Below are 12,819 nucleotides of genomic sequence, written 5' to 3'. Positions count from 1 at the left end.
GTTTTACTTACGTGTTAACTAATAATTTTTCATTCTTATTTGGTTGGGTATAAGAAGTCAAAAAAATTTAATAAAAAAGTCACGAGTTAGTTGGTTATTTAGACCAAGATTAGAAAGGAAAAAAGACGTAGAAAAAGAAGATTAATTAAGACTAATTTCCATATTCATATTACTTTAGAGTTAACAGTGAATTAAAGGCAAAAATGTGTTGGACAGCACTATACATATGTCTTTTTCTTTTACCCCAGTTATGATCATATTTAAATTTCATTTACACACTCGAATTATGACATAGTATAACTAGACATCTTTTTATGTAACTATGTGTTTTTATTAAATATTTTTTGAACAAATTTAAATATTTTTTTATGAAGATAAATTATTCACATAATTTTTTAATTTATTATATATAACAACATCAATTATAATATGTATAATGTTTTACATACGCATAATCAAACTTATATGACATATTTTAAACGCTAGATATATTAGAAAGCTTATAAAAGCTTTTTCAAGATTAAAATTTGTAGGCACATTTCATAAATATCTCATTAATTAAATTTTATGTGAGAGTACTAATCCAACTAACTTCATTAATCACAAAATTTTGGACACGTGTGGAGGATAATTTTGTTATTTGAAAAGAACAATTAAATAAAAAAAAGCCTTTTGAAAACTAAATTGTCGGAAAGTCAAATGTTTGGCAAAAATTGGGCCCACAGCCACTCGTGCGCGACTGCCGTGACGATTATTGGGCCCAGCCTTTCATTTTTCAAGGAATTAGGTAGCCCTATTGTACTATGGGCCCTCCTCCCCAAAATTAGGATTGTGGGCCCATTTACCCTGTTTATTAGTCTATTTAAATTTATAATTAATTTCCGTATTTATGTCACGTAAGGCTCATGGCATATGAAATTATGTCTTACTATAATCTTCTTTTATGACTTGAACTCAATATATCAAGGGAATGACACCAGAGTGCATGATCAACACATACCTAAAACGCCTACGTTTTAGTTAGATTTTATTTAGTTTTTTTATAAATTATTGATTTTTTTCATTCTCATTGCATGAACCCAACATGCCTGGTAAAGAATGAAGCAATTTTATCTATTTCATCATAATTTATCGTTATTTTTTTCTTATTCTTATGGCTCGAAAATGAGAGATCTAGTTAAGAATTAGAGAAATTTTATTCATTCATTCTTTGGTGATTGATTTTTTTTTATTTTCACAATTCAAACTCAAAAAATTTAATTAAAAATTAAGAGATCTTATCTATATCATCATAATCATTGGTGGTCGATTAAAAATAGCGTTGATGAATATTTCCCTTGATAAATTGTCCAATTTACTTTACTAGACTAGATGAGTTTTATTCAATTTGATGGAGCATCATTTATCTAATATTATAATCTTTATTTCTCTCCTTACTAGTATTGTTTTTCTTTTGGCTAGTAGACGACTTTAAAAGCCTATATATACTATGATAATGGGTTCATTTCATTTGGCTAAAGACACTTAATAAATACTCTTTTCTTTTTCAATTAAAACGTCTTACCTTCTTTTTAATTGCAAAAAGAGCTCCTTTTTATATTTAGTAGCTGTTTTCAATTTCAATAGATAAGTGTACGAGTATAAAAATCTAAAAACTAAATATATTAAATATTATATTTATTTATAAACATCGTGCTCATTGAAATTAAGATACTTCAATTGAAATCGAGAATATAAGTATAAAAAGGACGGTCCAAAAATCAGGCCGGTTTCTTTGCGAGGATTCCGCTCTGTCATAGTGCAACAAATTATATTCAAATAATACTACTTTTTTTTTCTTCTAACTTTCTTTTACATAGTTTAATTTTTAATTAATAATTAATTGTCACACCAAACAGATTGCCTCAAGAATTTCCCCAATGTGGGAGTAATCCCAGGAAGATAGATAAAAAAAATAGGGGACTGTCTGTTTCATTGGAATGCTACCAAATATTATTGAGTTTTTGGGTCAGTTTAAACGTATCTTGATTAATTTAATTATATAATAATTACGTTTTCTGATCTCTATTTATAATTCATAACTCAGATTTTGGAAGTAAAAAAAAAAAGAAATTTATCTCAATTTATTCTTTTAATTTATAATATCTTTTTCGTAGTTTTAAGATATATATAAACAAATAAATAATTAAAAACCTTTACAATACATATATATATAACATATGCAAAGCCAAAAGGACAACAAAATAAAGAAGTTCGTCTTTCAATGTTCAAATGATATCATATAAATTTAGGCAAATGATATATTTTTCATTGGGTATAAGTTTCGAGTTACTTTATTTATCAAGATTTGTAATATTTTTTATTTTCACAAAAAATAGAACATCTAACCTTATGACTTTCCCCTATTTTTGCTAGCAGTGTTTCGATTCATTTACGTGTACCTTGATAAATTCACTAAGATATCTGTTACTTTCCAATAGTATGAATACATAATTATCTATCCACCACAACTCAAAAAAATCACATAATGTGATATATTTTTGACTTTGCTAAACTTTAAATTTGAAAATCTCATCATTCATTTTTATTTTATTAATTACTAAACTACATTGTTGAAAACGTACACATAGTTGTTGAGTTTTTGGCATTATGTTATGAGGGGGAATCGAATCTAGTAGTGATAACAAATGGCAAAAGAATGAGTATAAGACAAGAGAATTGGATTCAACTTTGTGGTACTTTATATTCACTCGTGTGACTTTCTTGACAAAAGTGTGTTGTTCCCCCAATTAGTAATTTGGCCACTCCTAATATCTCAAAAATTACTCTCTCTATAAATATCGCGTGAGATGGCTAGATCATGTTTTATAATAATTCTTAAATGCATTAGTGAAGATATTAAAAAAGGTTGACTTAGACCTAATATCACGTGAAATAGAATTATCTTAACAATCTTTTGAAACCTATGTATAATTCCTCAACATACATGTGATAACCACGAATTGACTAGTGAACAAATACAATAAAATCTTATAAATTATGTGTCTGATTTGATTCTTCACTACTTAAACCCAAAAATAAAGAAGTAAACAACCCTTGAGCAGAAAAAAACAGACTTGTTAATTGTGCCCCCTAAGCATCAAACCCTAGGTTCCGCGCCCCGTGCATTTTTGAATATATAATAAAATATAATAATGTATTATATATTTTATTCCAAGAAAATATTCTTTACTATGCTGCTCCACAGCTCGAAAATAAGTTTAAATAAAACATTTTTCCTACACAAGTGGATAAAAAAATGTACGTTTTTAATTCATTAAACATTAAATATGCTAAGTTATGTATTACGATAACAAAAATAATTAGAATATAAGTTTTTCTCTATTGGCAAGTGGTAGAATGTTTACAATATTTAAACAAATAAAATTTGTAACACAAGTTACTAATCAGATATTATTTAAGTTAGTAGGAAATTACGACGAAATTTACACTTATTAACGTCTATGGATCTTCAACAATATTTAGTAAGATTGAAGGCAAATCCATTGACTCTTGACTGATTAATAAGACTACCATCTTTTTATTTTATTTGGAAACATGATCTACAAGAATACAAATTAATGAATAATTTATGAAATAAACTACAAGTTGATATAGAAATTTAGTAGTACATTTTTTGGTCCCTCTGATGAAAGAAACTTGTGAGTGTTTGACAACTATATTTTTTTAAAAAAAAACATTAATTAAAACCATAATTATGAGCATTGAAAGTAGCCAATTAAGACTAATCAGAGACTTCCAAATATCAAATCTAATAAGATCCCATAGAAAATTAAATAAACCATTTACCTTCCAACGCTAATGCGACAAAGAGCGTGAAAATATATATATTTTAATAAATATGTGAGAGTTAGAATAAATAAACTTCAAAAATAGAAAAATTAGTTTTTCGATGAGATTTTTTCAGCAATTAATAATTAAGTAGTTATATATGACAATTTATTTGCTTTAATTATGTACTTTGTGCTTCATCTTAATATAAACAACATATCTTAATGTACACGACATACATTGTTAGCACATAAGATATGGCTTTGTAATCGATAAAGTGGATAGAAGTCTTGTATTTAGATTTAAACGGGTATATCTATCTAAATTTTGATACACAAAGTTATTATTATTATTATTATTTATATCTATATAAAAAATAATAAATATATCATAAAAATAATCAAAATACGCATAAGCTGACTCAAATCTCGCAAACATTGAAAAAAAAGAAGAAAAGATAGATATTATGTTGCATTGATAACGAAGACAAAAGAGATGAACATAATGAAATTAAATTATATTAAAGAGGTGGAGTTGCCTCTCGTGCACTCAAAAACTTTCTAACAACCACACACCAAACTACGAAATTTACTACACAAATATAAGAAAACACATATATTTTTCTTTGCATTGACAATGCTCCCTTTAATTATTAATACAAAATTATTCACAGACGTAGCTGCCCCGCAACCAATACCACACGTTCATCCAAAGGTGGGTAATTCTTAATTAGTCAAAATCAGTATTGCATGAAAGACTAATTTAAAATAAATAAATGAAACAAAAATTTCATACATAATTGAACTAATAATTTTGAATCATTTTATTAATAGTAAAATAATATTATTAAATATAGAAATATTTTTTTTTTAGTGTGAATAAGATTATCAAAAAATCAGATAAGGAAATAATAATTCTTTTCCTTCGACAATATATACACATTAAAAGTTAAACTGTTAAAGCGTGAACAACAGAACATGATAATTCTAACTGTCTGCATTAGAAATAAAACAACATAAATGCATTTGACTCCCGTAGATACTATGCAAACTGTTTTTATCAAATAAATTATTTATATTTAAAGAATTCATATTGATTTAATATGGAATACACGTACTAAGTACATGCTCAGAAAATAGTTTATATAAATAGGTTCTCCAAAAATGTTATAACATAAAATTTGAATAAAAGGTAAATGAACATATATGTTAAGAAATGGATGCTAGACTTTAATCGACCTTAAAAAGGTAGTTTATGTGATTATAATTGTCCAAAATTAATTGAGGAAACAATACTTTATTTTCCTCCGATGACTCTTACACATTTATAGCTAAATCTTTAAGGCATGAACAATAAAACACGATAATTTCATGATCGTCTGCCAATATAAACAAAATAATATAAATATGTCTGACTTCAGTAATATATGACACAAATTGTTGGAAACAAAACATCATAAATTTGTTAGACTTCAGTAATATAACATGCAAATTGTTATTGTGGACGTTTCACATTAGTGTGGAATGATATAATTAAATTTCTTGCATAATCTTGCACAATACACGTGTTAAGTACGTGTCCAACAACTAGTTTCATATAAACATGTTCTCCAAAAAGGTTTCAACAAAAATTTTGAATAAAAGGTGAATGATCATATATGTTAAAGAAAACAGATATAAACTTAAGTCGACTTCACAAGCTAGTTTACGTGATTAGAATTGTCCAATATTAATTGGAAAATAATAGTTTAATTTTCTTCAATGACAATTAAGCAATTATAGCTAAACCTTTAAAGTGTGATAATAGAGCACAATAATTTGACCGTCGTAGAAACAAAACAACATGAATACTTCTGATTCCAGTTATATACGATTGGAAACAAAACATCATAAATTAGTTTGACTCCAGTAATATAGCATGCAAATCGCTTTTTGTCAACGTACTGTGACCGTTTCACATTGGTGTGGAATGGTGCAATTAAATTTCTTGTGTAATCTTGAGCAATACACGTGTCAACCACATGCCTAACAACTAGTTTAATATAAACATGTTCTCTAAAAAAATTTTAATCAAAAATTTGAATAAAAGGTAAATGATCATATATGTTAGAGAAAATAAATTTCAGACTTAAATTAACCGTAAAAGTTAGTTCATGTGATTAAAATTGTCCAACCACTAGTTTAATATAATTATATAAACATGTTGTTTTAATATGAAATTTGAATAAAAGGTAATTGATCATATATATTAATAAAATGAATAGTAGATTTAAATCAAACATATAAGTTAATTCATGTGATTAGTATTGTCCAAAATAAGTTAATTAAGGAAACAATAAACTATTTTTCATCAATGACACGTATACATTTATAACTGAATTTTTAAAGTGTAAACATTAAAACACAATGATTTGACTGCCTACAGTAGAAACAATAAAAACATAAATTCATCTGACTCCACTAATATATAACATAAATTGTTGAAAACAAAACAACACAAATTCTTTTGACTCCACTCTCCAGTATTATAACACGTTAACTATTTTTATCAACATATTATGAACGTTTCGCATTGGTGTGGGATGGTGCAATTAACTCCTTGCACAATCTTGAGCAATTCATGTGTCGTGCACATGTCAACCAAATAGTTTAATATAAACATGTTCTTCGAAGATGTTTTAATATAAAGTTTGAATAAAAGGTAAATGATCATATATGTTAAAAAATGAATAATAAATTTAAAACAACCATAAAAATAAGTTCATGTGATTAGAATTGTCTAAAATGAGGAAACAATAATTTATTTTCCTTCAATAACATTTACACGTTTATAACTAAACTCGTAAAGCATGAACATTAATTGAACACGATAATTTGACCTACAAAATAACATAAATACGTCTGACTCCAATAATATACGACGTAAATTACTAAAAACAAAACAACATAAATTCTTTTGACTCCAATTAATATTACACACAAACTATTTTTATTAACATATTATGGACGATTCACATTGTTGTGGGATGGTGCAATTAAATTTCTTGCTTAATCTTGAGCAATACTCGTGTAAACATGTTCTTCAAAGATGTTTTAATATAAAATTTGAATTAAAAAAATGATTATATATGTCAAAGAAAATAAATAATAGATTTAAATTAACCGTAAAAGTTAGCTCAATATGATTACAATGTCTAAAATTAGTTGAGGAAATAATAATTTATTTTTTTCAATGGCACTTACACGTCTATAACTGAATCTTTTAACGCGTGAACAATAGAACAAGATAATTTGACCACTTTATAGCAGAAACAAAATGACATAAATATGTCTAACTCCAAAAATATACGACATAAATTGCTGAAGACAAAACAACATAAATTTTTTTTTACTCCAATAATATTAGACGCAAACTATTATTTTCAACATATTATGGACGTTTCACATTAGTGTGGTATGATACAATTAATTTCTTGCTAGTTTTAAGCAATATTTTCACCTTATAAAATTAGCTTTTGATTTTGAGTTAGCTTCTATTTCTTTTTATCACAGTATCACATCTAAATTCATTTGATTTCTCAATTTACCAAGTGTCAAAAATTCTATTTTATATTATACATGTTTGAGTTGATAGATATAGACATACAAAGACAAATGGACAATGAAAGTCCTATGTTAATATGAGGTTTATCTCGATCTCCTGAGCTAATTTTTTGAATTAAGTTAAAGCTTAAAATTCATATGAAAGCACTTAACCAATATTTGTCTTTTGTGTCCACCCTAACAAAAGCTAAGGTGGGGTCCACCACACCCTAATTAAAGTGATTAAGCAAAAGAAAGGGGAATAAAAGAGAATCAAATCCCAAGTTTGACTGGACCCAAATATGAAAGAAAAGCAGCATATTTCTTATCAAAAAATAAATTAAAATAGACTATAGAGAGTCATGAGGTGCCTCTTGATGAATGTTAATAAAAAAAACAAAGCAAAGAGAAATAGCAAACTCCACACACAAAAAAAGTGCTAATTCTATTCATTCATCTTCACCAATTTCCCCTTCATTTTCTTTCTACTTTAAAACATTCTTTCAACAATTTTTACTTAGTTAAGTTTTGCAGAAACTTTGTTGTACCTCTTGAATTGATGTTTATGTTATAGTAAACACATTTTTTCATGAACTTCCTGTGACCAGCCGACAATTGTGTCTGAACATCGTACTCTACCCCTTGCCACCCACCCCACCCCACATCAAGAAACCTCTTCTTCACTACTGGGGTACTGTTGTTTGTACAAGCAAAACACCTGCAGCAGCTGTCATACCAAAAATCCTCTCTTTTTAACAAACTCAAGATTGTGACTTGAAAATACCCATCAAGAATCTGGTAAAGTTTTTGTCTTTTCATTCATTTTGTTGATTTTCCATCATTTCTGGAGCTCTTTTATTCACTCTGTTTGGTTTTTCATTATTAATGGACAGGTTTTCTTGAAGATTTGGAGATTGTAGGATGGAGGGGTGTTCTTAAATAGATTAAAGAATTGATTTTTATGCAGTTGGTTGGTGGTGGTGTTTGTTTTCAGCAAGATGAGCTATAAAAGATTCTAAAGAATTGATTTTTATGCAGTTGGTGGTGTTTTTTACAGCAATATGAGTCATAAAAGATGCCATGAATATTTTTCACTAAATGGGGTGTTGAAAAATGTTGTCTTTATGATAATACTTCTGAGTAGTAGTTTTTTGGTGGTGGTATCAAATGCAAGAAAACTGGCTGAAAATGATCAAGTAGGGAGGTTATTAGCCTTCAAGAAGTCCTCTGTTGAATCTGATCCAAACGGATTCTTGAATGAATGGACTTTATCTTCTTCAAGTCCTTGTACTTGGAATGGAATTTCTTGTTCAAATGGTCAAGTTGTTGAGCTTAATCTGTCTAGTGTTGGGCTTAGTGGTCTTCTTCACCTCACTGATCTCATGGCCTTGCCTACTTTGCTCAGAGTTAATTTCAGTGGCAACCATTTCTATGGCAATCTTTCCTCAATAGCTAGTTCTTGTAGCTTTGAGTTTCTTGATTTATCAGCTAATAATTTCTCTGAGGTTCTTGTTTTAGAGCCTTTATTGAAGTCCTGTGATAACATTAAGTACCTAAATGTCTCTGGGAATTCAATTAAAGGGGTTGTTCTAAAGTTTGGACCTTCACTATTGCAGCTTGACTTATCAAGTAACACCATCTCAGATTTTGGCATTTTAAGTTATGCACTGTCCAACTGCCAGAATTTGAATCTCCTTAATTTCTCCTCAAATAAGATTGCTGGCAAGCTAAAAAGCTCCATTTCTTCTTGCAAGAGTCTATCTGTTCTTGATCTTTCGCGTAATAACTTAACTGGAGAACTCAATGATCTTGATCTTGGGACTTGTCAAAATCTCACTGTCCTAAATTTGTCTTTCAACAACCTTACCTCAGTTGAGTTTCCACCCTCTTTGGCAAATTGCCAGAGCCTCAATACACTGAACATTGCCCATAATTCGATCCGAATGGAGATTCCTGTCGAGTTATTGGTGAAGTTGAAGAGCTTGAAGCGATTGGTGCTAGCCCACAATCAGTTTTTTGATAAAATTCCATCAGAATTGGGGCAGAGTTGCAGCACACTTGAGGAGCTTGATCTTTCTGGAAACCGGCTTACTGGTGAACTTCCTTCAACTTTTAAATTGTGTTCCTCACTTTTCAGTCTCAACCTTGGTAACAATGAGCTATCGGGTGATTTCTTGAATACTGTTATCAGTTCATTGACAAATCTTAGGTATCTTTACTTGCCATTCAATAACATAACTGGTTATGTACCAAAGTCTTTGGTAAACTGTACAAAACTTCAGGTGCTCGACCTCAGTTCCAACGCGTTTATCGGGAATGTACCTTCAGAGTTTTGCTTTGCAGCCTCAGGCTTTCCACTGGAGACGATGCTATTAGCCAGTAATTATCTTACTGGAACTGTGCCTAAACAGCTTGGACATTGTAGGAACCTCAGGAAGATTGATCTCAGCTTCAATAACTTGGTTGGTTCGATCCCACTGGAGATATGGAACCTTCCAAATCTTTCGGAATTAGTAATGTGGGCGAATAATCTCACAGGTGAAATTCCAGAGGGCATTTGCATCAATGGTGGAAACCTTCAAACACTCATACTCAATAACAATTTCATCTCAGGGACACTTCCACAGTCCATTTCCAAATGTACCAACTTGGTTTGGGTTTCATTGTCCAGCAATCGACTGTCTGGAGAGATACCACAAGGAATTGGGAATCTTGCAAATCTTGCTATCCTTCAGTTAGGTAATAACTCACTTACTGGACCAATCCCTCGAGGATTAGGTTCTTGCAGGAACTTGATATGGCTAGATTTGAATAGCAATGCTCTAACTGGTTCAATCCCCCTTGAGCTTGCTGATCAAGCTGGTCATGTTAATCCGGGAATGGCTTCTGGAAAACAGTTTGCTTTTGTGAGAAATGAGGGTGGAACTGAATGTAGAGGTGCTGGTGGACTGGTTGAGTTCGAGGGTATCCGTGAAGAGAGGCTTGCCATTTTGCCTATGGTTCATTTCTGTCCATCAACTCGGATCTATTCTGGCAGGACGATGTACACCTTCACGAGCAATGGGAGCATGATTTACCTTGATCTTTCCTACAATTCTTTATCAGGAACTATTCCTGATAATTTAGGTTCATTGAGCTTCCTTCAGGTTCTGAATTTGGGACACAACAATTTTACCGGAACCATTCCGTTCAACTTTGGAGGTCTAAAGATAGTAGGAGTTCTTGATCTGTCACATAACAGCCTACAGGGATTCATTCCACCCTCGTTAGGAGGCCTTTCATTTCTTAGTGATCTTGATGTTTCAAACAACAACTTATCGGGAACGATTCCTTCTGGTGGACAGCTGACTACATTTCCAGCTTCAAGATATGAAAACAATTCAGGCCTTTGTGGCGTCCCCCTTCCTCCTTGTGGCTCGGGCAATGGACACCATTCATCGAGTATTTACCATCATGGGAATAAGAAGCCTACAACTATAGGAATGGTGGTGGGTATTATGGTCTCTTTTATATGTATTATCCTACTTGTTATTGCCCTTTATAAGATTAAAAAGACTCAGAATGAGGAGGAGAAGAGAGATAAATACATTGATAGCCTTCCAACTTCTGGCAGTAGCAGCTGGAAACTATCAACCGTTCCCGAGCCTCTAAGCATTAATGTGGCAACATTTGAAAAACCATTGAGGAAGCTGACCTTTGGTCATCTTCTAGAAGCGACCAACGGGTTCAGCTCTGAGAGCATGATTGGCTCTGGAGGTTTTGGTGAAGTCTATAAGGCTCAGCTGAGAGATGGCAGTACTGTCGCAATCAAGAAGCTCGTGCACGTAACAGGTCAAGGAGACAGAGAATTCATGGCTGAAATGGAGACTATTGGAAAAATCAAACATAGAAACCTTGTCCCTTTGTTGGGATATTGCAAGATTGGGGAGGAAAGGCTTCTCGTATACGAATACATGAAATGGGGAAGTCTTGAATCTGTTCTTCATGATGGCGGGAAAGGAGGGATGTTTCTTGATTGGCCAGCTAGAAAGAAAATCGCGATAGGATCAGCAAGAGGGTTAGCATTTCTTCACCACAGCTGCATACCACACATAATTCATCGCGATATGAAGTCCAGTAATGTACTTTTAGACGAAAACTTTGAGGCGCGAGTTTCTGATTTTGGAATGGCAAGGCTGGTAAATGCTCTGGATACTCATTTAAGTGTGAGTACACTTGCTGGTACTCCAGGTTATGTTCCTCCAGAGTACTACCAAAGTTTCAGGTGCACCGCAAAAGGGGACGTGTACAGTTATGGTGTCATACTGTTGGAGCTTCTTTCAGGGAAAAGGCCAATAGATCCCCGTGTATTCGGTGATGATAACAATCTTGTTGGATGGGCAAAGCAACTTCATAACGATAAACAAAGTCACGAGATTCTTGATCCTGAGCTAATAACAAATCTATCTGGTGATGCTGAACTCTATCATTACTTGAAAGTTGCATTTGAATGCCTTGATGAGAAATCTTACAAAAGGCCAACAATGATACAAGTGATGACCAAGTTTAAAGAAGTACAAACTGATTCAGAAAGCGATATTCTTGATGGCATTTCAGTGAAAGGTTCTATACTCGAGGAATCGCAAGAAAGGGAACCGTAAATCAATGATATTTGATCTTTTTGTGGTTAGAATTCTCTTCTTTTTTTCTCTTTTTCGCCTCATGGATAGTAGTAAAAACTTTTATCTTTAATGGTTCTTCACTATTGAGATCGATAAGAGTTTATACTTCAGATTTTGCCTACTGTGTAAATATTTAGAACACGACGATGAATGGGAGATGTAAAGATGTTTTTATATGAATGTTCCAATGAATTTCCCTTAATCTGTTCTGTTTTCCATGGCAAAAGTTTTGCTTATTGTACATTGATAATATTTGACATTACTATTTTGTCTGCATTAACACTGTGTTGCTCGGAATCTCCAAAAAATCGTGAAGGCTATTGTATTGGATACTCCAAAGGATACAACACGAGTATCATAAAATTTTTGGAGGATCAGAGCAACATAGTCGTAACTTGTAACCAACTGATATGTAGCCAAAGCTCAGATTTAAAACCTTTTAAACCTAATCATCTAATGTTTAACCTATACTACCAATATTTTTGTTTTCTGTTGGAAAAAAAAAAACAGCATGTAGATATAACAACCAAGAAGCCCTTTTAGATGTCTACCATAACGCAAACTTAAGGCAACTTGTCTATATATAACAATCATCTTGGTCGTAATTAGTAAAGTTATTGTCGGTCACTGGTTAGCCTTTTTCATAAATTCAAGGTAAGACTATGCATAATAGATCCTAGTGGTCCGACCATGCATTGACTGCTCCTTTTCTTATTCTCTGGAATAAATTCACATATAACAACTAA

The 12,819-nt window shown here is 31.4% G+C and overlaps 1 protein-coding gene across 1 annotated transcript; it reads left to right on the top strand.

Annotated features, from left to right (window-relative positions):
- The first annotated feature begins 7,680 nt into the window (after positions 1–7,680).
- Positions 7,681–12,278, top strand: LOC101258083 (receptor-like protein kinase BRI1-like 3). Its single transcript, XM_004244278.5, has 2 exons — positions 7,681–8,210; positions 8,306–12,278. The coding sequence occupies exon 2, from the start codon at positions 8,474–8,476 to the stop codon at positions 12,050–12,052; it is 3,579 nt and encodes a 1,192-aa protein (XP_004244326.1). The 5' UTR covers positions 7,681–8,210; positions 8,306–8,473; the 3' UTR covers positions 12,053–12,278.
- The last annotated feature ends 541 nt before the right edge of the window (positions 12,279–12,819 follow it).

The sequence above is a fragment of the Solanum lycopersicum genome, chromosome 7, assembly GCF_036512215.1.
Source record: "Solanum lycopersicum chromosome 7, SLM_r2.1".
In the NCBI taxonomy this organism is placed as follows: Eukaryota; Viridiplantae; Streptophyta; class Magnoliopsida; order Solanales; family Solanaceae; genus Solanum; species Solanum lycopersicum.
This window is presented reverse-complemented; position numbering and strand designations above follow the sequence as displayed.